A 27,488-nucleotide genomic window follows, 5' to 3' on the forward strand; every position below is an offset into this window, starting at 1 on the left:
TGAAGCTTAATAAAGATCAATTTGAATTAAGCCAGCTTTATTTTTTATACATATAAATATAATATAATTCATTTCTCATAAAAATGAAACGATAAAATAGAAGATCCCTAAATAAGGAAATTCCGATGTCCAAGAGATCGACGATGACTAAGCGACGAATCAACTCGTCTGCCCCGGTTAACAGGTTAATATTCATTTATCTAAAATCTTCAAGGAGTGAAACAAAGAATCAACAAAGGCGATTTTCGTACAGTACTTTACAGGATATCAATTTATTTTATCGATTCTACGATCGACACAATGCTTCGAAACGCCATACCACCGACTCGAATACAATTTCAACCGTGGCATTGATAGTCACGTCGCGTCGCTTCGTTTGCTTCGCAATTGTTTGAAACAGGGAGAAAGATCGCGACTTTTTCGACGGGGTTATCCGACGTCCCTCCGCACCTAGCCATGCCACTCAAGAATAGAATCTCGATACGCAGATACACCCTCACATTCGCGCCTTCATCTCGTCTTTCTTTACCTTCTCTTTCAGTTCTTTATTATTATTATTATTTTTTCTTTACAACGATGCTAATAGTATAGTTACAGTAATAATTGTTCGTTTGATTTGCTCACTCCCCACGCCTTCGTTCATTCGCAAACGCGGTCAAACCGGTGACGTAATCTCAAATACTCAATCGAAATAAAGACAGTTCCGTATGAAGAATCGCGACCAAGGGGAGTTTGATGAATTTTTATAGAGACACACGAAAGATCTAGATAACTATATAGCGATACAAAGTCCATCATCGATCAATTTTTAGATTTTAGACGTTGTAAAGCTGATGCTTATGATTATCGATATTTCTCTCTAAAAGGTTCTCCGCTACGTCATTTTAGTTTTACATTTTACGTGTTGAGAATATAGTACTTATACGATACAATTGTACGACTAGCTTGGATTTTTCAGAAGGACGTAAAATATTATGTTTGTTATGTCGATGTTGATGAACTTCCATCGCTATTTTGTTTTTTAGATTTTCGCATTACTTTTCATAACGTGTACCCGTGTGTAATGCGATTGTGTGTATTTCGAGGTGTTTTAAGTGACGTCACCGTTTTAACTGAAACGTACAGTTGGAAGCATCGTTCGTGGCTCAACGATTAACGCGGAGGAAATAATTGGCAGTAGAGTCGTGTGTGCTCGAGGAATTTCCGGCTCTTCATCGAACAGATATTCTTAATAAATACCGATTGACGAATACGATCAAAGATGTATAGAAAATCTTATTAAATCTTGCAATAAATTCTTTAGATACTCCAATACGACGATTCGAATTATAGTAATGCGTTTGTTACATTCCAATATATAGTGGCTTTAAAAGTAAGCCAAAATCCATAACTCATCCTCCAGATCCTAGATCGATACTTTCAAGTATGTATTTTAAACTGTAAGTCCTTACAATACCTGTATTATCTACTTCGATAAAATAGAAGGTAAGCGTTCATTTAATCTCGAAAAATTGATTCTGATAGATATGATTATTTCGAGAGATTATTTTGTCTGGAGCCAGAAATTCCCAGAGGTAAAAAACAATCGAATAGAAAAAGAATCCGGGCATATCGACGAATATACGGAGTCCTCGTTAAGCGGACGTCAGTCGGTCGGCGATATAAGCAAAAATGTACAAAAAACGTTATCATCGTCGCGATAAACGATACCCGCTTCCCGAAAATGATCTAACAAATTAATCGAACTCTACGAGTTTGATTGACGTGCTTCTCGATATATACATTCATGTATGTTGAACCGTAATGTATACGCTTACACGCGCTTTTAAGTACATATGTATATATATATTTATATAAATTTATATATATACGTATACCTATATGCCCTCGTCTTCGCAGTGTCGCGCACACTCTTGGAACTCAGGTTGGAATTTCACGAAGGAAACGATTGAAAATTCATTATAAAGTTCGTCGAAAAAACCGCTCGTTTTTAAAATCCTAAAAATCTCGAAAAACCTGCTACCTGGTGATGATAAAAATCGCAATTGTAAAATTATTGTTTCCGGAAGTAGGAAATTGGCCATGATTTGGCACTATTCGAGTTAGTCTGCGGAATGGCAGTGTCGTGGTAGTGTGTGTTTGCAACTCGTGGATCACGGTACGCGTAAAAACACGCGCGTTAAACCACGTTATTTTTACTTTCAAATCAGTCTGAGGGAACGTACGAATTTGTCGCGGCTCGCGCGGACCGCGGTGCTTCGCCACGTTTCTATTTTCCATTTGTTTTTTGATTTCAATTTTAACGAGATCGATATGCTTCTTTCTTTTTTTTTCTTCTTTATTTCAACCGTTACCGAAAAAACCTCGAAATCTGTGTGAGAACAGGTTCTTCAGATCGCTCATTTAAGAGCCATCGTCGATGCCACGCGAACGTATTCGCGTGCAATTTGTTATTTCGTACTCGCCATCGAACCCGTTAAGGTCCAAACGATATATATGTATATATAATTTATTATAATGTTGCGTAAGATATTTTACCATCTCCAGTTAAACGAAACACCCTGTGCATTATCATAAAAAGACTAATGTTCTGATAATCGATATTGTTGTAATATCCAAACTGATGGAAAGAATACGTATCTGATCTAAAAAAAAAAACCAACTAAAGAGAAGCTTTGATAATATAAAATTGATTGACGATTGGGTGTACAAAATTAAAAAAAAAAAAAATGGAAAATATTATACATAATGCAATGTTGGACCTTAATGGGTTAATTCGAGTTTGATTATCATTTAATCAGAAAATAACGACCGTTTGGATCTCGAATATAATTCGAGTACAATTCGCGAATATTTCGGTCGAAGTGCGCGACATTCGAAGAGAGATGTTGATGTATTTAATCGACGAACGAACCAGAGTCGAAATGGTCGCTGTCGATGTTAGACTAGCGTTTTGTCGGCACGGCGAAAAATTTACAGAGCGGGAGAGGAGCGTGCGGTCCGCCCGCACGCGGAAATAATGCCTTACTTAGAAGTCTTAGGATTTAATAACGGACTTAAAGTAATCAACGGTGTTTAGACGTACGTATAAACTTTACAATGCAACAGAGCCCAACCTTCGACGAGCCCGTCTTGAAGACGGACGAACGCGTCTCATTGTTATCTTCTAAAACGTACCACGAATAGTTTTACGTTAGCTCGCGTAAAACCGCGCTGAATCGGCACTCTCTTTCGAGTTTCTTCTCGGTTAATAACTCTCATTCCGATTCTAATACCACGCGCACGTATTTAACTGGACACAGGCGAGCACGGATCGAGAACGTGGAAAACGACGTCCGGCGATTCGTTCGTTGAAATTAGATCGAATACGAGCTCGTGAACAATCGCAATCGAACGGAGAGTAAGAAAATCAGTCTTACGAATTGAAAAAATCGCTTCTTTCGGTAACGAACGTTACACGAGCTTTGAACCGTTTGTTGAGATTCGTTGTTGCTCGAGGAGCATATTATTCAATAAAATTTGTAATATTTGATCAGAAAAAATAGTTGATGCGATTAGCTAACACAGTGAAAGATAACAAAATGACTAATTTCTAATATTAATCATCGTTTGCGAAATTTAATATTTGGTTCATATTTAGGAAAAGTGTTAGTTGAAGTTAATCGGTACGATAGTACAGGATAATGAGTCAATTTTTTGATATAGCCGTGTTAAGGAATTTTTAAACGTCGTAAACAGACGAAAAAGAATATTTTAGAAGCAGAGAAATACATATACCGTCTACTGTGACTCATAAAATAAAACATTTCGCATATATACAAAACATAACATAGAATTCAGGAGTTGCAGTTTGTATAATGATCGAATCGATTGCGCCGGAGAAGTCGATAGAAAAACGAACGCAGAACGTAGTTGCAAAAAATAACGACGGACCTGTCTAGAATCGTAGAACGGACAGCATAGGCCAGCGTGACCAAAATAAATGCTCCCGGTGTGCATCGAGAGGAGACAAGTTGTTTAGATCGTGACAATTAGTTACGTAATGATCAATTTAATCGACGTCGAGTAAACGTTTTTTCAATTGTGTTGTACCGTGTCTTTGTCATCGTTATTCTATTAATAATTACTTCTACTCGTCTATACCATGAGAATATCCAATCGGTCAAATGTATGAACGTTCAAAGCCGATCGTCCATCGTTCGAAGAAAGATCGAAACGCGAGATTTCCACGAATACAAGATACCATCGTTTTCCACGATTCGCTGGTGCTCCAAGGACTTTCCCGTGCTCTGTTCGTACGATTAAGTCTTTGGTCTCGAATGGGTCGCCCGCCGGCAAACGAGTCGCAGCGGTCTGAGCAAATTGTCGTTTGGCACGCACTCTTACACGCGATTAACTCATTCAACTTCTTGACCATTCACTCGTTACGTACACGCACGCACGGATATAATATCTCGTTGCGTCATAGATAAAGAAGAGAAAGGTAAAAAGTGTATAACTTGTTCGACGTTCCATTAACGAGGGATAACGAGTCGGTCGAATTATTTTTGTTAACAATGCACGTGATACAGTTCATTTCACGATATTTATTTTAATATTTCGTTTATTTAGCCTCTCTCCGTTATCTATGAGCGATTCATCTGCCGATATTCCCAGCAACGAATATAATTTAATTTTCATCTATAATCGACAGAGAGAAAAAGGGAAACGGACGCGCGTACTTACGCGTCACCAAGTCCTATCTTTCAACTTTTTTTTTTCTTTTTCATTTTAAATCTAACCACGTCGAAACATCCGGCGAGACACCAGATAAAAGGATTTTTTTTTCATTTATCTAACTCTTTGGACCATGGGATCAAGAGAGGGAGAACAGAGATATCTTGGCCTACCACGGACAATAACGGGAAGTAGAGGAGGCACACAGAGGAAGAGAGTGGAACGAATTAAACGGCGATAGAGTAATCGGAGGAAGGATTATTTTGGGTACTCGGCCTTGACCATAGGGAGCTCCTCAGACCGAGTTTCAGCTTCTTCAAGGAGTCGATATCGCACTCAGCTTCGCTGAGCTCTGGCCTGTCGGAACGGTCGCCATTCCCTGGCACTACGTTTCCCTGATTGCCTCCGACGAATGTGGTCTCCGCGACCGATATCGGCGGTAATAATGTGCGTAGAGAGCTCCTGCTGGGAACATGCCATCTTACGGGACAGCCAAAGAAATGAACTTACTACGGGTGAGAATATGACATATATGAGTTTGCTTTTTTTTCAGCATTGTTGGCTGAATCTTCGCCGTACAGAGAGTTCTATGAATATTGGATGATCTATGAACATGAACATGATACATGGCCTTTTTTTGGAAATCAAATTTGGATCATTGTTTTATGATCGAGTTTCGCGTATGATATACTGTGCGAGTTTTCTACTTGTATCATTTGGGAGTGAAACTTTGTAAAATATTTTGTGATTTGATAAGTTTGATTAAAAACTAGGCCTTTGGATCTTAATTATATACTATTCAGTTGGTATAATGTAATGATCGCAAATTTTTTAACGATGTTATAAGTCAATGAATATATATTCTAATAAATTTACTTTTCTCATTTTGCCTCTATTATCTATGATGTTGATCTCATTCATTACATTGTCTTATAACTGCATAATTATTATATTGAAACCTCTTTGCATATGTGTGTGTGTGTGTGACAATTTAAGAAAAAACTACGTATCAAATTAATTACTGGAGAAACGCTCTGTACGATGTGTTATGATTACGAATCAATTATGAATGAGACGAATGATAATTTAACTAATGAATGTATTTAATATAAAAATATTAAAAATTAATGAAAGATAGATTATTTATCAATTACCTAGATCGTCCTCTTCGAGGAAGTGACTTCTGCTCTGACATGGGCGAGATGTCTGAAGAAGTGCTCGACGTACCGTGATAAATGAAATCGGAAACGGCCCGAACTAGAAGTAAAATTTTATTACTAAGGTATTATCTTATGAACGAGTTGGATAGATGATTACGCATACTGTGTTTGAGTTTGCCCGCGTCCAGTTGGTTGGAAGACTCTGTGCGAGAGCTCGTCAACTGATCCGGGTCAGACTCGCTCTCGTCGGTCTCGACATCGCCCGGAGTTTGTTGCTTTCTCTGCTGTCGTCTCCTCGAAGAAACGCTCTTCATGCTCTGTGAATATAACACGATATGTAAGACTAATAAAAATATAAAACCTGTGACTTCTCATCACATTTCACAAATGAATCACTACTTTAAGAAATATCATTAACATTAAAACGTATCAAGTAGAAATAATTGTATAAAACTTTACTTGCTTCTTTTTTATGAACAAATAATAACAGGGACAGAATCTATTTATTTCCCTTGATATATAAAATATGAATTAATACGTGAAAGAGATGTGAAAAGGCCAATTTATACAAAACAAATGTCTATGGGCAATTGCAATATGTTTAATACATATGTATGTACGCTAGCAATCAATAGTTACCTCATAACAATTAATATCGCGATTAATATAGAAATTAATATATGTAATTAATGTTACGTTATTTATAATTAATGTAATGAATATATTCATCAATTAACGTAGTAAGCCCTGGGATGGTATTAATGGTTGCATATATTACAGATTATAGTTTAATGGGAAATAAGAATTTAGTGCTCAATAAATTAGTAAAATATTAACATTCTTAAGCTATTAGCTATTATTAATTTAAACTGTGAACTTACTGTCGCGGCAGGTGGAGGGCTTGCGCACCCTTCGGTCATGGCATGCTCGTGATACATGAAACTGTGTAGCAGAGTGTTGTTCGGGTGGAGGCCGGCTGCTGAAGCTTCCGCCGCGCCTCCCAGTCCTCCCAACCCTCCCAACCCTGCCAGGCTTCCCCCGCCACCCTCCGAAAGCTGGAACGTAGCGTACGGCGAGATGTCCTCCGCTGTCTCTGTAACCCACCAGAGGCATTGCCTACCTTTCAAATCGCGTTGGGATGAATTTTTTATGTGAGAATCGATTTTTATCTGCTCTACTATAGAATGATTTTACTTTCATTTTGTAATTTCTCTGTTACAATTTCTAACGTGAACTATGATTCTTGAGAAGCAACTGGTTTCTTGAGGAGAATATCACGAAACTATCATCATCAATCAAACGCACCTCTGTGAATTTTTTGGTTTATTTTGTTAATAGATGTTTTTGAAAGTATAGAATAAAATATCCAATAATGCAACTACAATAATATTCTTTTATATTAGAATATATTTTTTTATAATATTCTCCTGAAAGCAGGATTGACAAATATAGAATTGACTACAAATCTCTCTAATGAGTTCTCGTCACTATTAATTTAGAAATTTTAGTGATATCCTAAGTGATACAGTTTCTAAAAAGTTACAGAGGGTGGTCGATGAAGGCAGAAGCAATGCATGATGAAGTGACGAATGAAATATGCAGTGGAACGCGAGTGAAACATTCAAGATCGGTCGCATAAAGGGTAAAAAGAAAAAAGACGATGATCTACGGTGATGGAAGGAAGATGTAAAATAATCCACCTTTGCTTTGTGAACAGCAATCGAACGCTAACGGGTCTGCCCACTTTGGTTGAACAGCGCTACGCGTGCGATTTTCTTTTACCTGAACAACAATTATAGTACCAAACCTGGCTGTCGTCCGTATCGTAACAAAGGTTCACCTGGAATCTTGTCGGGCCCTCCACCCGTATTCGCCGCTTGTTGTAAAGCCACCTTGTGAATCGTCGCGTAGTAACGTTCTCTTTGGGTTTCGGCATTCTGTTGATTCTCTTGGGTCTCTTTCATGGGACGCTGCATTCTGTCTCCGAGATATCCTTATATATAAATAGAAATAAAATATGTATGTACTTTGTATGAATAAATATTTACAATATATCTATCGCTGATCAAAATTGTTTCATGATCCATTGATTGTGAGTTTCACCAAGTGGAACATCAACATCTCATGAGTTATATGCAAGATGAAACATTATTGTAAAATATAGATAATTAAATATCACCGTAATTTATTTTATTCATATATGGTTTAAATTTATAACTAATGAAACATCCGCTTTCTTTACAGGGAATTAATTTTTCTAAAAAATAATTTTACGAATGGCATGAAAAATACAGAGCGAACTGCGATATAGGTAAACCATTCAGATATTAAATGTGGAGTTCGACAATTGATAGAAATTTACAATGAACAACTTACTGCTTCGCCAGCGAAGACCTACGATGACCACAGCGACAACTAAGGAAACAATGGCCACGATCAGAGGCAGTATCACTTTCACATCAGCGTAGAATGGCACGGATGAAGCAATTCCACGTTTCGACAGTTCTGGAGGAGGCGGTTCTGCAAGGTTTCAGGAACACAGTGCTTTTGGATATAATTCTTTCAACTTGAATATTGTCACCAGATTGATTCGTTTTGCTCTATTTCAAATTTTGTTAGAAGCTGTGAAATGTCTCTATCCTTTGTCCATTATAAATTAACTGCTCTTGATAATTGAGAAATGATAAATTTGTTGCTTATTATTCGAATTTTGAAATTCAGCTTTAATGATCAATTGGTTTGGAACGAAGAATAGTTATATCATCAAGCTTACCGCCTTCCTTTGTCAATGTTACGAATGTGAACTCCGCTTGATTGTTACCAGCTACATTGTGGGTTTCAACTTTCAGCTGGTAAACCGTACTCGGCTGTAAATTTGTCACGACAAATCTTCGTTGCATTTTCACGCTGTTTGAGACTAATGTCCAATGAAATTCGTTTATGGGTCTGTACTGAATCACGAAGAAAAGAATCGGACAGCCATTATCTGGCCACACGTGAAGTCGGAGGACTAATGTGGTCGAGTTTGGACTGAGAAAAGCCGCGGCTGGTGGTATTCCTGGTGCCTGTCCCTGTGTTCGAACTGAGAGGACTGGTGACGATGGACTGCTCCCAATTTTGTTGTGAGATGTCAAGTATAGTTGATATGTGTTACCACATAGGAGACCCTAGAAATTAATAGATTATATCAGTAATACGTTCAGTATAAAATATTCTTGAAACATTTTATTACGCTTTGGAAATCTTTTATTTTAAAGATATGAATATAGAATAAATGTACGTCTATTATACCTTTAATTCGTGACTTGTGGCATGACGAGATAGTTGCAACTCGTCTAAATTTCCATGTGTCGTTCGATAATGTAACGTGTAGCCTGTGAGTGAAGCACCACCATTGTGTCCAGGTTTCCAGTGCAACAAAATACTGCTTGATGTGGAACTCGTTACGTACAGAACGGGTGCACTAGGTGGTACTGTGAAAAAATTCCAATTAATCTTCTTACAACTTCAACTATTAATAACCATTTAGCCTTCAAAAATTAAACTTACCCTGTGCAGTCAAAGTATAATGTAACTTATCACTGCCTTGAGCGTTTTCCACCTGACAAGTATAATTTCCACCATCTTGTGATTGTAAATTCGACAGCACGAGTTCTCCAGACGGTAAAATTTGTATGTTTCTGGTTGCGTCAGTACGAATTTGTTCGGCTTGTCCTTTATACCACTCTCTAGTAGGGTCGCCAACTGCGTTGCAAGCCAACGTAGCAGATCCTCTCCATGGTCGCACTACGTGGCCTCCAAAAGATGTAATTCTCGCTGGTACACGATTTGTTGGAACCTGTGCGGCTACTCTGGAACTTTGACCTTCGCCTACACGGGTGCTACCAGTCACCCAAAATTGATATTCTACGTGTTGTTGTAAATCAGTCGCTTCGAAATAAGTGCTTGTTGCTGGCAGTGTTCTTTTACCGTGATTAAGTTCCTCTCGGCCATCTACGACCCTATGACATTTATATTTTTATAGTAATAAAACTAAATAGAAATTTATTTAACGATTTCAGTGTGGTTGTTTTTACCTCGTATACAGATTATATTTTGTAATAATTCCATTTGGTTCTAAGGGTGGGAGCCAAGAAATAAAAAGTGCCTGCGGTGAGCTTACCACCACTTTTATGTCCGCTGGACTGCCTGGCACTGTGGATAAATTAAAAATACTGCAATTATTACGTTTTTACTCATAAGATTATTTAATTTCAAGTTATTTCCTATAGATACTTCTACAATTGTGTAAACTTTCAATTAGATTGACAAAAATTACCATCCTCTTCTGTTTGGCAGTAAGTTACTGTTGTAGGTACTCCATCTCCAACTCTTGTAAAAGCTAATACTTGAATGGTATAATTTGTATATTTCCTCAGACCCGTAAGAATAATGGTTAGAACGTTAGTCTTACGAACCTAAAACAAAGTGACGTTGAAGAATCTCAGTTTAAATCTGTCTAAGTAAAAGAGATATTATGCTTACTTCCATTTCATCGACACTGCGCCACATATCCGCCAGGATAGGTTCATAATGTAACTTGTACCCCTGAATAATACCATTGCTGTGCGTATTAGGTGGTGGCTGCCAAGATACTTGAAGTGATTGTGAAGTTAACGCAGCGCATCTTACATCTTCGGGTGGCATGCTGGGCACTAAATAAATTAATTTTTGTAATTAAATATACCTTTCGAAATACACAATTATTTGACATATTAAAAAATATCATTTACCATCTTCCATTGTCTGTGTGAACAAAGGTTCGGAAAGTGGACCAGATCCAACTTGATTATACGCTTGAACCACTAAAGTGTACTTTGTATAGGGTCGAAGGCCTGTTAGCCGAAGTTCTGCACCCCCTTCTTCTCCGTCTCCGGACACAGAACTGAAGTTATACGAGGGATTCGCCGAGCTGAAAGAAGATTGCTAGCGTAATGGAGTTCTGAACTTGAATAGTTCAATGCGCTTCAAAATATTTGTATAATTAGAATTGAAATGTAGTGGCGACAAAAAGGATTTGTATATCATTGTATTTATTACAGCATTTATATTCTAATTAATTAAGTCCAAATATATTAAACATATTAAATTTGATGGTACTTTTATACGACTACAAAAATTTAATACTATGAAAATGAAGTGTGGCACCTGACAAAAAAATTTTATTTAAGAAAATTTCTAGTATCTTTAATTTCTGTTCAATATATTTCGATTCTTTTAAACAAAATATTCATCATGTTACTTCGATGAGCGTATTTGTAATTAATACATTGCAGAAGAGTTATATCTAATTAAATCATGAAGTACTGGACCCCATAAGAAAGTTTTTACAGAACCGGTTGATTTTCATTAGACATAGGTCATTTTTCATAATTCCGAAATTATAAAATATATGTAAAATTTACTAACATAAAATGTTTACTTATAGAGTGACAACTTTTGTGCGTGAATTTTAAACTAGAACGACTGTACAAGACAGATTACTCTGCTTCGATATTCCTACCTTGTTTCCCTGTAGCCAACATTGAATCCCTGAATGTCACCGTGTCGGAGTTCAGGCAGTGGTGGCGACCAAGTAATTAAAATTTCAGAGGAGGACAGAGCCCTAGCTTCAAGATTAATCGGGGGTCCAGCCGGTCTTTGTGGCTCGGTTCTGACAATCAGTTCTGCCGAGGGCACTGATCTACCCGCTGGTCCTTCGGCTATTACGCGTATAGTGTATCTAGTTGCCGGTTTTAATTCGTCTATTAGAGCTGCATACGAAAGAGGCGGCCCGGTGAATTCTTGTTGTTGCCACATTCCAGCTGTATAATACAATTTATTCAATAAATGTTGATACATATCACTAGACTTGGAGTGTTTATGCAAATTCAAATTTTGATCAATTATAAATCAAAATTTGCTTGATCTACTAAACATTACAACGAGCAATGTGATCTAGAATGACAATAATGATACATATTTTATTATTAGATTTTTTCGTTTTTTTACTATGATATATTTTCTTTAAATAATTGAAAAATATTCACCATCGCCTTCTTTATATTGGAGAATATATTTAGTCACTTCACTGGTGTCTTGTGATTTATGTTGCCATTTAACGTTAATGCTTCGGCTGGCAACCATGGCAGTTTCTAAAGAACTTGGCGGCTGTGGTGGCTCTAGATTAGAATGAAATTGATCGTTCTTTAAACGAATATTTTTTTAGTAATATCTATTTTCATCGATGAAATTATACCTTGTACGAGGAGTTGCACTAACTGTTGATCACGACCATACAGATTGCTTGCTTGACAAAAGTACGCGCCACTGTCTGAGGCTTCCGCCGAAGAAATTTGTAATTGTGCAATCACACCATCCGGTGTTACTTCTCGTTTCACCGTAACTCTTTACACATGATAAAGTAACCGTAAAAAATTTAGTCATAATCCTATGTATAATTAATATCTAATAGAAAAACAATTGGAACGCAACTTCTATGAATTGAAATTCTTTCTAATATAAACACTCGTGTATGTACATATTCATCTTACACAAAACACTCGCCAATAAATGACGAATCATCTCATACAGAAACAAATAAAAAAAATTGATCAAAATTTAATTAAAAGTTAATAAAACTTTAAAACAACTTTTTTCTATCACGCGTTTAAAAATATAAGTTCCTAGCAATATATCAAAGAGTTTCATTCGACAGTATTCAAGCTAATCCCAGCTTTACCGATAGTTCGTCGAGGGATTTAACTCAATTTTTCCTCCTTTCAACCAGGTGACTGTGACCGGTGTGTCGCCGTGTACCTCGCAATGCAAAGTTGCTGTGTCACCCTTCTTCACGGTGACGAGCCTCGATGGTGCCGCGAAATATGGAGAAGCTACCAAGACATCAAAACGAGAACATAATGCATTTTACGTTGATTTTACTGATATACAATTTATTATATGATTATTCGATTTATACGTTCAACACAAAGGTACTTACAGTTTACTTTTAGCTGAACTACTTTGCCAATACCACTCCCAATGCCATTGCTCGCTTGACAGAGGTAAAATCCTTCTCTGTCTTCTTTCACGTGTTGCAATAGTAGCGTACCATTACTGAGGATTTTCGTGTACGCTCTTTCCCGCAACTCCTCGTATTCACCGGATTTGCTTCCTATTTTGTTGAGATAATGAGATATATCGAATCTGTTTTGTCAACGAATTTTAGACGTTTTTTCCCTTTCTTAATTCCCTTTATTATCCAACTAAGAGCAACGTTTATTCGAGGTCTTCTGATAGAAATTCATAATAAAAATGGTACGAACTTTTCCAACAACTCAATGCTTTATACAAGTTCATTACGTAAATCAGAAACAAAAAGGACTTCCGATAAGATATAAATGAGCGCTTTAAACTTCACAGATTTCTTGAAACTTTATAACATTCCAGAATCTGCGATCTAAAGTTGAGAGAACAGTGAACAACGCTAAAAAAAAAATATATTAAATAAATTCTTGAAATTTCTTCTTATCGCTACGATGTTAACAATAAGATCCAATTATGTAAATCGACTAGAAAAAAATTGCAAATGAAATATTGTCAGCCCTTAATGGATTAACGTAGCAAATTTCTTACCCGTGGCCTTTTTCCAAACGATAGTAGGTGTAGGCACGCCCTGCGCTTGGCAGTGCAAAGCGACGTGCTTGTTTCTTTCGACGCTCACGTCCGCTGGTTCCACGATCCACCGCGGAGGTACTGAAAACCAGAGCGGACAGCTTTAGACAAGTCGTTGTAATACTTCCGTGTACGTTATTTTTACTGGTCGTTAGCGATTTAGAGACAGGTACGTCGTGAGAGAGTCGTGAAAAGCGCGGTCAAAGGACGAGCTCGTCGACGGTATGGCGCTATATCGTCGTAAACGCAGTATCGAGATACATATGTACAAAACGAGAAAGATACACTGTACAAAAGTGAAAGTACGAAGAGAACGGAGAACGACGGCGCCTGTCGTCGACGAGAAACGATCGTTCCTTTTTTTCGTTCTACTCTTTACTTTTCTTTTCGACTCCGTTTCTATTCGAAAATGATTTATCTGAGAGGTCGAGCGTTCGGTATCGGAAAAACAAGCCGCGGAAAGATTCGACACGCGACTAAACAAATTTTGACAAAATCTCGAATTTCCGTAATAATGGTGGAAAAAATGGTAAATTTACATAATGAAAAAGTGGCAGAGACATTAAGAGATAAAGTGAATGAAGGTTCGTAGGTGAGGTTTAGTATGGAAGTGGGGTTTTTAACTGTCGATGCGAGACGTCCGCGACGTACAAGCCTTCGACCGATTCTCTTGGATCGCTTGGAACAAATAAACGACTGGAATTGTTTCTCTGCTTCTACTAAAGGATCATCAATGTAAAGCGGTTCGATCGATACACCATCAACGTACATACGTAGCCCAAAAAGGAGACAGACGAAAAGAAAAAAAAAAGAAGAAAAAATTAGAGAGAGAGAGAGAGAGAGAGAGAGGAAAAAAAAGAGAATGAGGTACACAGTGCAGTATGAAGCATCTATCTGAGATCTCTGTATATCTAGCTACGGCTCAAACGAAATCGCCACTAAATGTGTGCATCGTCTAAATTGCGACAAACACCGGATATGAGCGAGTTTCCAAAACGGTATAAATGATCCGTGACGGTACGCCGCGCATCGACCAGTGTCGAGAGTTTGAGGTTTACTGTATTTTTGGGTGTACTGTTTGGCGGGTTCTACTTTTTACGGTGGTGAAAAACGCTGCACAAGCGAGATACTGTGAGTGGGAGTTCCAACGTTTTACAAGACGGCAAATACCGGCCACGCATTAACGCGTGCGACAATATAATATATATATAAATATATATATATGTGTATGTAGACCAAATGTATGTAAAGATTGTGTGTATAACGTGTTATTAAATATATAAGATACTCGTTCAATTGTGGCGTGAAACAAGTAGAACTCTCGGAAGAAGAAAAGGCGCAATTGGGCAGGAAATGTGAGGTTGTTGGATGAGAGCATGTCGGCGGAAAACCGAAAGATATATATCGTGGATAGGCGAATAATAATATATATATGTATATATAGATATATCAAGTACCCGCTTCTAACGACTAGTTCGACGAATACGAATTTAATTAATAATAAATACGTACTACTAGCCTACATTACCGGAAAATTCGCGTTGGAAACACATGGGGCGCGTGTTCCTTTACTTTCGACATTGCGGCATGCAATGCATCTATATTTCTGCGGATACGTTCACATAGCGCAGCACTTTGTGTGTTTATATATTTGCCTTATTATCCATTCTCGTTTCGCGTACGGTCGGATGAAACTAATTCGAGTTCGTTGCGACTCGTGCCCCGTGTATTTCGCGACCGCGAAGGAAAGATAAAAAAGAGCGTGACAGAGAGATAGAAAAGACAGTGAGAAAAGCATGCAGAAGTGTAATGAAAAAAGGTTGCCTTCCAACGAGCCCAAAGGAGAGCCACAGCGCATAGGTTCTGTGAAGATTTTTGATCGTGAGCAGAGTGGCACGTGCTCGTACTCGGTTAATCAGAAAACACTTAAAATATATATATATATATATATATAGAAGTAATAATAATAATATATGTACACAAACACGTAAGGTATATGTATATATAAATATATGTATATGCAGACAGAAAAAACGACAGCTATGTCAATAGTAAAAAGAGAACATGCAAATAAAGTGTGTATGATGCTCACATACACGCACGCACGCAGGCCAGAAGAGAGTTTTATTTTTGTTCGTACACATCGCCATTATCATTTTTTTTTATAGTTTTGCTTGGTTGGTTGGTTGCTCCGTTTTAAAGAAACGAGTAAAAATAAGGAAAGGTGCAAACTGTTACCTTTATTATTCGGTCAAGTCAAGCAAACCTCGGGGGTCCACGAGATACCGACGCATTCCCAGAGAGCCAAAGCAACGTAAATGTAATACACACTGTGTTTGAGGGAACAAGGAGATTTCTTTGGATTTCTAGGAGAAAAGGACGGACTCGATGATTCAAGAAGGTTCAATGATGAAACGTGCGTGATCTCGCTACGAATAGACTCTGTATTCTTGATCAATCGAACAGGCCACAGTAACGTGTATTGCTATATGTAACAGAATTATTGGTTTTAATGGTTCGTCTTTAATCCGTGCGAGAACACTACGACGATTAACGATGGTTATGCAAGGATCGAATTAGTAAAGCGTTATGACGTGATTCGATCGTTATGGATGTTAAATATGGACGATAGATTATGGCGATTTGGATAGAGGTGGATCTGGTGAATCTCTCCGGATGTACAGTTGGGATCGGGACAAAAGTTGATCTCGACCTCGACGTTATTTCTTTCACAGAATATATATATATATTTCTCACTGAGTTATTCTATTTATCTGTTTAGCAGATATTAAAAATTCTCTTTATATCGATCAAAATAGATATGTAATCTCCGATTGGCAAAAAATATTCAGGTACATCTACTAAATGTGCAGATTCACTTTGTCAAATGTCTACCAAAAACCAAACGACAAACACGAACTCTAAATAGATACGTACAAAACTCTTACAGCAAATTCAATCGTCTAAAAATTTTACCAACAAAAAGCAAAGTAACAAGTACGAATTTTATTTGAGACGATATACTAAAAATATTACATTAACCTAAGGAAAATAGGAAACAAGAACAACGAAAAGAACGTGTTAGCTTACTAGGAACAAACCACAATTACCTGGGATTTAAGGAGAGAAAGAAACAAAAATGGGCGAATGAAAAATTCTTCGAAAGGAGAATAAGAAGATAATTTCATAGCGCGTATACGTAAGAGGATAAAAGATATTACTGATATTTCCGTCGAGATCGATGGGAAATGATGGTATAAGATCAAAATTGGAAGTTTCGGGATAATGATGGAAAAGGTCGCCGATCATCTAGTTACCTTTTACCTGTAGCTTGGCCGTGTACCTGACCTCGGCGGCGGGGTTCGCGGCGACGCAGGTATAGTCGCCGGAGTGCTCGGCCGCGAGGTTCGTTATACTGAGGAGACTCGAATAAGGATCCAGTTGGGAGATGTTTGCGACGGAGGCGAGATTCGGCGGCAAAGGGAAAGGACTTTGGCCGTCTTTTAGCCAGGATATAGTTAAGGGTGGGTCACCCGCCGCGACCCCGCACACCGTCCGCGTCCGCATCCCCTCGGATAGTCCCTCTTGAAACGTAAATGGCTCAATAATAGGGGGTACTGGAAAAGGTCAAGAGAGAAGAGAGAACCATACGTGAGAGCGAGAAAAAGATGGCACCAAAAAAAACGCAAGAACCTTTTTTTTGTACCAGGTACATGTGTTCTTTATATATATATGTATAAATATATATATAGATGTTTTTCTTCAATATAGTAGCGGTATGTTCATATATATTATATATATAGACAGTAGTACGTCCATGTATATGTATAGATATATATATAGAATATAATATGTATATATATATATGTAGAATATGTACAATAGAGGCAGTATAGTAACGTAGCAATGTAGAGGAGAGAGAGGGTGGCCCCGCCGCGGACCTGCCCCTGCCGCCCTACAACACCTTGTACACTTATAACTTGGCATCGCACACTCACGCTGCATACGGTCGTTCCCAACGCAAGAGCTAGCATTCGCCGACTCTTCGAAAATTTAGTTTCATACAGATAACAGATTTTTGTTTAGAAAATACTTTATACAAATTTACATTCGTACATATAAGCGATGCACTTACGTTGTTAATTTTTATCCAAATGTAAAATCTCTTTTCAAAGAGTCGAGACAAGGATGGAGGAGAAAACACAGGATGTGATAATGGCAGGTCTCGTGCAGGAGGATGAGCCACGCTAAGCGTGAGCCGTCATTAAGTACCCGTCATCAGGTCTCTACGTTCCTGAATGACGTCCGATGGCTTTATATCAGATAAAAAAAGACTCCTTCTCGAATGAACGCGTAAGAATTTAACGAGCTGTGTGATCACGCATCTTCATTGTATCGGTTCACGTTGAAAGCTATTTACAGCGGTGAGACAGCACTAACACACATCGAAATTTTCAGATGAAGCGAAAACGAAGAAACGTGTGCGAATAGAGACTGTGGAAAATGTTTTGTACTCGCTATGACTTCCACGGAGGCGCAAGAGAAAGAGAACAGCACTTCGAGATCCTCACGCGGTTCATTCGCGAGTGTGGGCAACCGTGTACGCACTCACGCGATCGACACTCGTACGGATTTCGGGCGGTCAGGCGGTCGTCAGGCAAAAATGAAGGGGGCCTAGAGGAGGATTACCATGAACCACAAGCCGCTGCGTGTGTGATACCTCTGCGGCCAGATTACGGGCCACGCACGAGTAGTTGCCGTTGTGATCTGGAGATAAACTTTCAATCATCAGTATGCTATTGTACTGGTCCATATTGGTGACACTGACTCGCTCCGACGGTCCCATAGATCGTCCGTCCTTGAGCCAGGAGATCGAGAGCGGCAGATCGCCTCTTGTCACCGAGCAAGTCAATGTAGTTCTTTCGCCGAGATGAAGATCACGATCTGCCGTGAATGGGCTAATTTTGGGAGGAACTGGAATAATAACAACAACGACACCTCGTGAACTCGAGAAGCATAGACGAAGATAAACACGTCGCATCTGGCAATCCTTCGCTGCTCATCGTGGAATCCTAGAAATTATCTTCTTCTTTTTCTCATTTTTTCTTTTTTTTGGGCGGTTCTTTCACCTTGCGATTTAGGTCATATTCGATTTAGGTCTTCGTCTTTGCCACGAGACAATAGTTAAGACTTGGTATCGTCTTCTCGGCATCGAAACACCTGTAACAATCGTACAATAGTGGCACGAACGAAATGCCTTACCGATCACTGCGACGTCTCCCGATCTTCTCGCGTTGTGTCCTTGTTTGTTCCTTGCTGAACACGTGTACACCCCTGCGTCGCCCTTCTTCTGTACGCTCGTGATGACCAAAGTGCCGTCCTTAAGCACTTTCTGCCGGAGATCGTCTGGTAATTCGCGATTTGCCCGCTCCCACTTGATTTCCTCGATCGGGTAGCCAGCCACTGGACACTTCAAGCGAAGAGTTTCGCCGGCGACGGCAGTTACCTTTGGAATTAGTCGAATGTATGGAAGACCTGAAGGGAAAATCCAGCGATTAATATATTAAGATTTATGGATTATGGAAGAAAAGTAATTTATCGGTAGTTTCGCTGATTTAAAATAATTAGAATCAGATCCAATAAATTGGAAATATTTATTTATGCAATTCTGAAATCTTAGAATTAATTTTTAATTTTGCAACCTTTTTGAAAATTTTACCCGAAGCTTCTACAAGTCAGAATGAAAGATTTTCTTATTGCAGGAATATACGAAATTTCGTAGCAAGATAACTTCGAAAGATGTGTGTTATCATTGCAGTGAGAAGTGGAATTGGTCTGACTATGAACACGGTAGTACTACTTTTACACTGCTGGAATAAAATTCTCTTGTCGGCAACAAAATTTTGCATGAAAACATAAAATCAAATGCAAATTTCGCACAGAATGTGTGAATAGCAAAGAATGACAAAATTTTGTTACTTCGAATAGATGAAATATTCAACTGAACGCATGAGCAAACGGCCTAACATCATACGCGGTAATGCTACTTATTCGTTCATAGCTGATAACGCAGTGACGTATTTTAGCCATTTTACGTGGCTCTATTTACTCGTGTAACTTATTTCCATTTTATTTAAATAATTTTCAGCTGCGAAGGGCGTCATAGAGTCAGAAATCAAAGCTCAAACGTAAACCATAAATTGGACAAACTCTAACAGGACATCAATTTGCTAAACATTATTCACGAAGTTCGGTCACCGGATTTAGCATGAAATTTACCGTAAACGTTGAGGCGTGCAGCGTGAGTGACTTTCCCTGCTCGATTTTCAGCTGTGCAAGAATATTCTCCTCCATCCTCCACCATCACATGACTGATATTGACGTGCGATATAACATCGCCGTGAACTGTCACGTATTGACCGATAACGAACCTTCGGACATGGATAACAAATTCTCCTTTAATGAACCGTAAATTATTTCTAGATTATATCTAATATAATATTTCTAATATAATTTATAAATTATTTTTGACATAATATTTACAGATAGACGAAAATTGGCAGAGAAATGCGCAAAACTCTAGAAAAATGGCCCTCAAAATCGGTAGATATCTGGCATTGATGTCGAGTAACTGATACAATCTCGCTTTTTTCGATAACGCCATGTATATCTCAATATTGTTTCTCTGTTTCCTTTCATTAACTTCAACGAATCACTTAGATACATATTTATAGGATACATTCAGTCATATCTGTCCTAACCCATGGACGATCATGCGTTCTACCGAGTCTCTACAGCATGTGAAACCAGTATGTAAAAGAACAGAGTTTTTCCGTAAAAATTCTCATTGACAAAATAATCAGCGATGCACTAAACAAACCTCAGAAATTCCTATAAACTCGTACCACCGTACGTCATTCGTTGATCTTTTTTTCCAGCTTATATTATCATTTAGCAGAATTCCGAAAGGACGAACGAATATTTCCATCGAGAATGTTCCAAATTGAAGCTATATTTCACGAGCAAAGCTCTCTACGCAATTTCAGCAAAATCCTCCAAGTTAATGAACAAAGTTTTTTTTCAATTAACGATTAACTTTGATGGGGGAGGGAACACAGTAACTTTCTACTTCCAATACAGCGCAGAGAGACCACTTTTCAATTACCGCGTCGCAATGCGCGTTCTCGACCAAAGCGGCCCGATTTCAATGAAATTGCTAATTTCACGTGTACCGAGAGTCGCGGGAAACAGTTTGTGCGACGAGAAGCGAATTGCACGCGTTTCGCCCGAAGCTGGAGGATCGTATAGGATGGCTTTTCACAGAAAGGGGAAGGAAATGGTCGAGAACGAGGCGGTACAACAACGAAGTGGCACAGGAGAAGAATCACAGAGCGTCTTTTATGTCGATCTGTCGTTAAACCTTACGAGGGTCTCGCGTCATATCCTCTCGTGTCCGTCCTCTCGTACCTTTGCCTTCTCTATCCTCGACGAATGACGGCCCGTGTCGTCGCAATAAATATTCCCCGGCTTCTTGCTGGGATATTGCACTTGAAATTGAAATTGGCCTGGCTGCAGATGCGACCTCTTGACTATCGCCGCCAGGAGATTGCATTTTAATTACGAGGCATCAAGCACGCGTTAAAACAATTGTTCCAGAGTTACGATCGTATGCTTTATGCGACGATCAAAGAAGCAGTAGCGTATTTTATCAGTCGTATGCGGAAGTAATGGTTGTCACGTTGAGTATCGTTGAATTGAGATTTAGCACGGGCACGTGACAAATTAACCGACTAGCGGAAATAGTTTAAAATTAAACGATCAATATTAAGCAGACAGTTATAGAAATGAAAAAAATTTAATCGGACAAAATATCTCGTCGGAGTATTGCATAATTTAACACGAGCGTGTTGACAAATTAATCAGCTAGTTGGAATGTTTTAAGATTAAACGGTCGATAGTTGTAAGAAATAGGAAAGATTTAACAAGCTGGAATATATTGTTAGTTGATAAATTATTACGCAAGACGACCTTGATAACTTATAATAGGTAATAAATCAAATTAAGTTCGATACTTAATGTAGCAACACTGAATACTTGGAGTAAGAATATTCGTTTCTTGTTTCTTTTCTATCTGTTAATTTGATAAAATGTATTTATATAATTCTTGTCTATAACCTGCAACTTACAATTTGTCGATTCTACTATTATTAATATAACAAAATTAAATTTGATGTTTGACAAATCTATCATTTTTTATTTATTTCTTGATCAAAAAGCCATTATATGATTGTTACAGTTAGATAAGTTAAATTAAAAACCATACGAGCAAAATCTACACTTCAGTCTTTACACAACCTCTCGTACAATTCTATATCCGGATCAAATTAATTAAGTAACTTATAATTTGCCTTGCAGCGTCTAATCGATATATGCAACAATTAACGACCAATTATACCTTGCATTACGTTAAATACACCGGTATTTGGTTACGTACAATTAAATGAAGCCTACCTTCCGTTGGTTGGCAGAGGAAAGCCGTCCAAGGCCCAGGAGACTTGTGGTGTTGGATTCCCAGCAGCGGAGCACTTCAAGGATACAGCCGGGCCCGGTTGCAACGTTTGTTCGATAAACGAATAGAGCAGCATCGGTGGTGCGTCTGCGAACAAAGAAAACAAGACCAGGACACGTATATTTCTCGGTATCCTTCGTTTTTAACATTCTTCCCTTTTCCAACTACCCTCGTACTTTGCTCGCGTTTTATACGACTTCAAAGAAGCATTTGAAGCACACGCGGTTATGAAACGGCCAGAGAAATATCGAAAGAAATACCGAGCACAGAGGAAGAGAAATTCTTTTTTTTTTTTTTTTTTGACGTTGCTACTCGACACAGATTGGACTTTCGATCGCGGTGAAGTCCCTCCGTTTCCATCGGTCGATTCAAAACGAGGATGGAGAAAGGCGGAACGGGAAGCAGAAGAAGAAAGGTCGAGTCAGCTCGACCAGAGAATAGCCATTCGATTCGTAAATGACCGCGACGCGATCGGATCCATCTCGTTAAAAACGATACGCGGGAAGGTTAGGGAGCAGCAGGTAAGGGTTGAATTGGATAGCAGATAACGGGAGAAGTAGAAATCCCCGTTTGCTCGGGGAAGAAGAAAGAACAAGAGGCAAGAGCGTGAAAGACCACGACGGATTCTTGATTCTGAAAGCCGCCACGCCTGCCTGCCTGCCTGCCTGCCTGGCTGACTGACTGTCTCCCGTGCATCGCGATAGAAAACGAAAGACAATGGGCTCTCTGCGACGGAAGCGCGTCAGAATATTTTTCTCTCTCGATGTTTCTATCTCGACGACACGACGACCGGTGGAAAGGGGTCTAGGAAGGATGAAACGGAGAAAGAAAGAAAGAAGAGTAGAGGATAGAAAGTAGAGGTAGTGGAAAGGCAAAGAAGAACTGGGAAAGTCCAAGATCGAAGTCGAGCCTCTCTCGGTCGACGCCGAGGGACGGAGCTCGCAGGATGAGAGACTTTCCATAATTAAAAGTGTCGATTTCTTCGTCATTAAAAATGCTCGAGCGTCCCGTTACAAAAGACAGTTCCGTCGTCTAGAAACGAAGAGACAAGCGGGTGGATAGATACGTAGATAAATAAGAAGATAGATAGATAGATAGAGAGAGAGAGAGAGAGAGAGAGAGAGAGAGAGAGAGAGAGAAGAGAGAAGGAGGAACAGATGACTAAAACACTTTTGTCTATGATGAATACAGGCAGGAAGTAGAAACTATGTTCGCGGATCCGTGTGGAAATTGATGAATCTCGTCTCGATGCCTTCGAGCGATCGTCAATACGTAGTCGCGAAACCGCGACACTTCGTCCGCTGGTTTCAATAAAACAGAATTTCTACCTGATGTTTATTCAGTCTGTCTGCCTTGGGAGAATCGTGAAGGAAGCAGGGAAATCGCGAGGCGAGTGTCGAAACGTTATGTGGTAGTTGGAAAATGTGGAGCTTTCCTGTAAATGGTCCTGAAAATGGTTCGTAGTAGTATAAGTCTATAATAATTCATAATATACAACTGTATAGAGTATACCGCTATAATATTTTAGTATACACAAAAAAAGATCGAGATGCTATAAATATAGCGTTCTGAGATTAACTGCTAATCACTGAGTGATAATTAAAATAGATGTAAGATAAAAGTGAATAAAATATATGTATATGAAACAGATATGTACAAACATAAAAGACATGTAATTGGAAAAAGATACGAAGGAATAATACGCGAGCATCGAGAGCTTTTGTTAGTTGGAGCTATGGGTCATTTAAAAATGTCCACAGAATTAATCAATGTAACTGTGAATTTTTTAGGAGACTGTTATTTTTACGAACATCATCATAACGGTTATTTTACGTTGAATACTTTGTATGCTTTTACACATCGTGTACACTCTATGTATTTTTCTATCTCAATGTCTAAATATGCGCGCTCTAATTATACATTATACACAAGCTTAAATAAGTTACAGCTTTGCTTCGTATTAATTCGTAACAACGTTTATTACATTAATTAAACGTTTTCAACATCACATCCATAGAAATCTCTTTTTCCTGTATTTCACAGCATGAAAGAATTTTGAGAAAGACGAACAAATTTCAGCGAGGAAAAAAATGTCCCAGTTGTCGACGTTACAGCTTCGTCGAAGTGTATTCACGAGGCCGTGAATCTTCATTCACGCGGCTCGACAAAATACGAGGCAGCCTGGCGTAGCCACATCCACGAGAGAGGCGAAATTTCATAATGCACTATAGTTCATAATTTTCGCAGGAAAAGTAATAGTTTAGTGCTCTTGCGATCGTACTTTTTATATACGCAAACTCGGCCTTTTTTTTCTTTCTTTACGTCACCACGAAGGCAAGAAGAAATTCGAAGCACCACGAGAGTGTTCCTGTCGAAGTCGAGAAAAGCGATTCGTAGGTTACCAGGGCGTTCGATCGGAACGCGATTGGTCTCTATTCGGTTGCAGCTCGTCAACGAAACGACTTTTTTCCGCTAGCCTCTTGGCTCGTGGCATTACAGGCAAGTCATCTCTTTCCCTTTTATTCCTACATTTTTCCTAGTCGTAAAATTGTAACGAACCGGTAATCCTCCCTCTCTCTCTTCCTGTCTCTCTAAACTCCTCCTTGGATATATATATATATATATTTTGGCCTCTCTCTGTTGCTCTGTGTCCAGACCACGGTAGGTCCTTACCACGGGTGTATGGCTTGCTCGAATTCCCTTTGACGTAAATTCCGTGCATTACCGACGCTGACGAGCGAGAGACGCTAACTTCATTGTTGTTTCAAAGGCTCTCCTCTGGCTGGTTTCCTCCGCGTCCCTCGCCAACGGCATGTTCCTCTTTCATGCGCTACTCCTCATCCATAGGTTGGCGGTCCAGATATAGGGCAAACGGTCCAGAGAAAGAAGAAGGGAGAGAGGCAAAGGAAGGAGAGAGAGAGAGAGAGAGAGAGAGAGAGAGACACTTCGTGGTGGTTACCAAAGAGTAGAGGGGAAAGGGGGTTGACAGTGGTAATAGTGGCGAGTATGGAGGAGGTAACGAAAGGGATGGGAAGAGGTAAAGCGGCGTAAAAGAAGCCTCCTCCACTTCAAAGCGGAGATCTCTGTTCTCTCGACGTAACGGTCCACGTGGTTGACATGCTCTTTTCATGATAATCGAGTTCCTGGTAATACGATCGGTAACGTTCACTGCCGATCACGCGAACCTACTTTGGAGAGCGCTACGCTTGCATCGCTTCTGACACGTAACCGTGTCGCGTTCTCGAAAAGGGGTGAGAGATCAATTCTCACAGGTATCGATCGGGTGAAAGTATTTTGGGGGCAATGGGGCTCGATTTCCAACGATCGATGAACAGAACACTTGCAATGATGGAAGTTTGTAAGCGGCGAGGGGAATCGTGATTACAAGCTTGGTTTGGGTCTGCCAATTTGGTATTATACTCGATGTGTCTTTAATGGTGTAGTATTAACGAGGCATGTTACGCAATATGTAATTGCGTATTAAATCGTTTTGATATCATCATTCGTTGAATTTTAATTTTTCTGTTTTTATATCGATACGTATTGGACATGAGTACCTCCGAAAAATTACGCAAATTAGTTGTAACGATGTTGAGGGTTGGAGCGAATCAATTGGAAATTCGAAAAAGTCCAAGACTGTTGAAATAATATCTATTGAACGTAAAATTCGAGCACACGCTGCTAAATTACTAAATTAGATTTGATGAATGAATTTTTAATAAGAAATCGGTTAATTCTTGAATAATTTCTTAGAACGCTTGCTTGTTTCAATCGAGGTATCACTTGTAATTATCAAAGAGCTAAAATTTGTAAACTGTTTGTTGTTCAATATAGCGACACTTGAATCGATTAGTATTTTTAATTAATTTTATGCCAGTCGAAGTGGAACGCAATTATTAAAATCAAATTCTAGAGCAATCAAATATATCGATAATCAAAATCAGAGGTAAAACAGTAAAATTTATTAATTCCATACAAATTGCTTGGTTAATAAAAAAAATTAATTCAAAATTAATATTCTAATTGTATAGTTTTTTTCTAGACGAAAATAAAAGCCGTTGTTTATTTTACATACATTTGCAATGGAACGAGGTCGCGGATTCTAGACGTCACGTCGTATCAATTTATTAAATTTCCTCCCTGGTAGAATGGCAAGCGTGATGCATTTCCATGCTAATTAGACCGCGTGAATTTTCACGGAAGCGATAAAGTTTCGAGACGCAGAAAATGAATCTTCGAGAATGACCTAATTTGCTTTGTGCCCGACCAAGGTTGATAGTTCCGCGAAAAGTGAATTTATACGTATGCATAGACCTATTGAAAGCCCCCTCATTTGCAATTCCGATCGAAACTGCACCGCAACTTTCCATGTAATTTTCCTTTGTGCAGTCCAAGTCGAAATGAAGCCGAGTATGTGGAATTTGGTAATTGAGATCGAGCGAGTCGAATCGAATGGAATACTGTACGTACGAATATATGCTGTTGCGCATTTGCGTGTTTCTGCATACGAAAATTACGTAACTTAAAGTAGCTATTCGATCGAATACCTTTTTCCAAGTGGTATTCGTTAAATTTTCAAAAACGACGCGAAATTTACACAGGTAATTGGAAGAAGATCATTTCTAAAGAGATTTTCCCAAAAAGATGAATTTAATCCTGTTATGAGCCCCAAACCTGTAATATTGCCCCGGTTTCCATTATGGAAAGGTATAAGAGATAAATGAACATTCCTTACGTACCGCCCAATTGTAGTTCCGCTGAGGCCTGTGCAGTGTCACCCTCCGCTCGTCTGACGATACACTGGTACATTCCACGATCTTCTCTGCTGATACCGTTCAGCCTCAATAATTCTGATTGTCTGCCGGAGCCTGGAAGCTGGCGACCATCCTTGTACCAGGTAACAAAGTGTGGTCCAGCTTGTGGATGCGTGCTGACCTCGCATCTAAATTCGGCATTACCTCCTAAATGGACGCTTAACAACGGTGGCGTCACTTCGATGTGTAGCGGAGCTGTCACGATGAGCCTGAAGAACGATTATTTACTTTGTAACATTGGTTTATTCCTTCCAAGTGCAGGTTTCATTAAGGACTTAATCAAAGACACCTTTTATCTTATCATTTAATTGGTCATGAATTTTAAATCGCAAACGGTTTAGTAATCTTATCGAAATATCAACGCTTTCCTTATCTTACTATCTTTGTAATAAAGTACCGGACGAAATAAAGGCGTTAATAATTTCTTTGTAATAAATTATCAAGATATTATTTGTAAAGTTAAATATGTAGATAGAGTATTTGCAGGGAGTCCACGGTCTATGGGCATAATTACCAGAAGCAAAGCTTTAATTGGTC

At 38.8% G+C, this 27,488-nt stretch overlaps 1 protein-coding gene and 1 long non-coding RNA gene across 15 annotated transcripts in view; one reads left to right on the forward strand and one right to left on the reverse strand.

Annotated features, from left to right (window-relative positions):
* Positions 1 to 242: 242 nt before the first annotated feature.
* Positions 243 to 27,488, reverse strand: part of LOC100647260 (Down syndrome cell adhesion molecule-like protein Dscam2) — a 127,035-nt gene continuing 99,789 nt past the window's right edge. The window contains exons 7-30 of one of the 10 annotated variants that reach the window (XM_048406452.1): positions 26,877 to 27,160; positions 22,080 to 22,224; positions 19,848 to 19,999; positions 18,831 to 19,103; positions 16,886 to 17,185; positions 13,530 to 13,649; positions 12,895 to 13,068; positions 12,637 to 12,787; positions 12,154 to 12,302; positions 11,945 to 12,076; positions 11,419 to 11,719; positions 10,649 to 10,827; positions 10,401 to 10,570; positions 10,195 to 10,333; positions 9,953 to 10,070; positions 9,426 to 9,877; positions 9,168 to 9,349; positions 8,650 to 9,043; positions 8,253 to 8,381; positions 7,717 to 7,869; positions 6,758 to 6,969; positions 6,040 to 6,193; positions 5,871 to 5,973; positions 243 to 5,181 (exon numbers count right to left, since the gene is read on the reverse strand). In XM_048406452.1, coding sequence (XP_048262409.1) covers positions 4,944 to 5,181; positions 5,871 to 5,973; positions 6,040 to 6,193; positions 6,758 to 6,969; positions 7,717 to 7,869; positions 8,253 to 8,381; positions 8,650 to 9,043; positions 9,168 to 9,349; positions 9,426 to 9,877; positions 9,953 to 10,070; positions 10,195 to 10,333; positions 10,401 to 10,570; positions 10,649 to 10,827; positions 11,419 to 11,719; positions 11,945 to 12,076; positions 12,154 to 12,302; positions 12,637 to 12,787; positions 12,895 to 13,068; positions 13,530 to 13,649; positions 16,886 to 17,185; positions 18,831 to 19,103; positions 19,848 to 19,999; positions 22,080 to 22,224; positions 26,877 to 27,160 — 4,804 coding nt within the window. In that variant the 3' untranslated portion in view covers positions 243 to 4,943. Of the gene's footprint in view, positions 5,197 to 5,866; positions 5,974 to 6,039; positions 6,194 to 6,757; positions 6,970 to 7,678; positions 7,870 to 8,252; positions 8,397 to 8,649; positions 9,044 to 9,167; positions 9,350 to 9,425; positions 9,878 to 9,952; positions 10,071 to 10,194; positions 10,334 to 10,400; positions 10,571 to 10,648; positions 10,828 to 11,418; positions 11,720 to 11,944; positions 12,077 to 12,153; positions 12,303 to 12,636; positions 12,788 to 12,894; positions 13,069 to 13,529; positions 13,650 to 16,885; positions 17,186 to 18,257; positions 18,543 to 18,830; positions 19,104 to 19,847; positions 20,000 to 22,079; positions 22,225 to 26,876; positions 27,161 to 27,488 lie in introns of those variants that run through there. The other 9 variants (XM_048406450.1, XM_020863365.2, XM_048406449.1 and 6 more) reach the window with 9 other exon arrangements.
* Positions 5,122 to 8,194, forward strand: LOC125385232. Of its 5 annotated transcripts, none has more exons than XR_007224278.1 (4): positions 5,122 to 5,231; positions 6,769 to 7,027; positions 7,422 to 7,895; positions 8,121 to 8,194. It is a non-coding gene; the product is annotated as an uncharacterized LOC125385232 (long non-coding RNA). The 5 variants fall into 5 exon arrangements; XR_007224279.1 differs by lacking the exon at positions 8,121 to 8,194 and having other exon boundaries at positions 7,416 to 7,518; positions 7,594 to 8,069; XR_007224276.1 differs by lacking the exon at positions 8,121 to 8,194 and having other exon boundaries at positions 7,422 to 7,518; positions 7,594 to 8,069.

Source organism: Bombus terrestris, chromosome 6 (assembly GCF_910591885.1).
Source record: "Bombus terrestris chromosome 6, iyBomTerr1.2, whole genome shotgun sequence".
Lineage (NCBI taxonomy): Eukaryota > Metazoa > Arthropoda > Insecta > Hymenoptera > Apidae > Bombus > Bombus terrestris.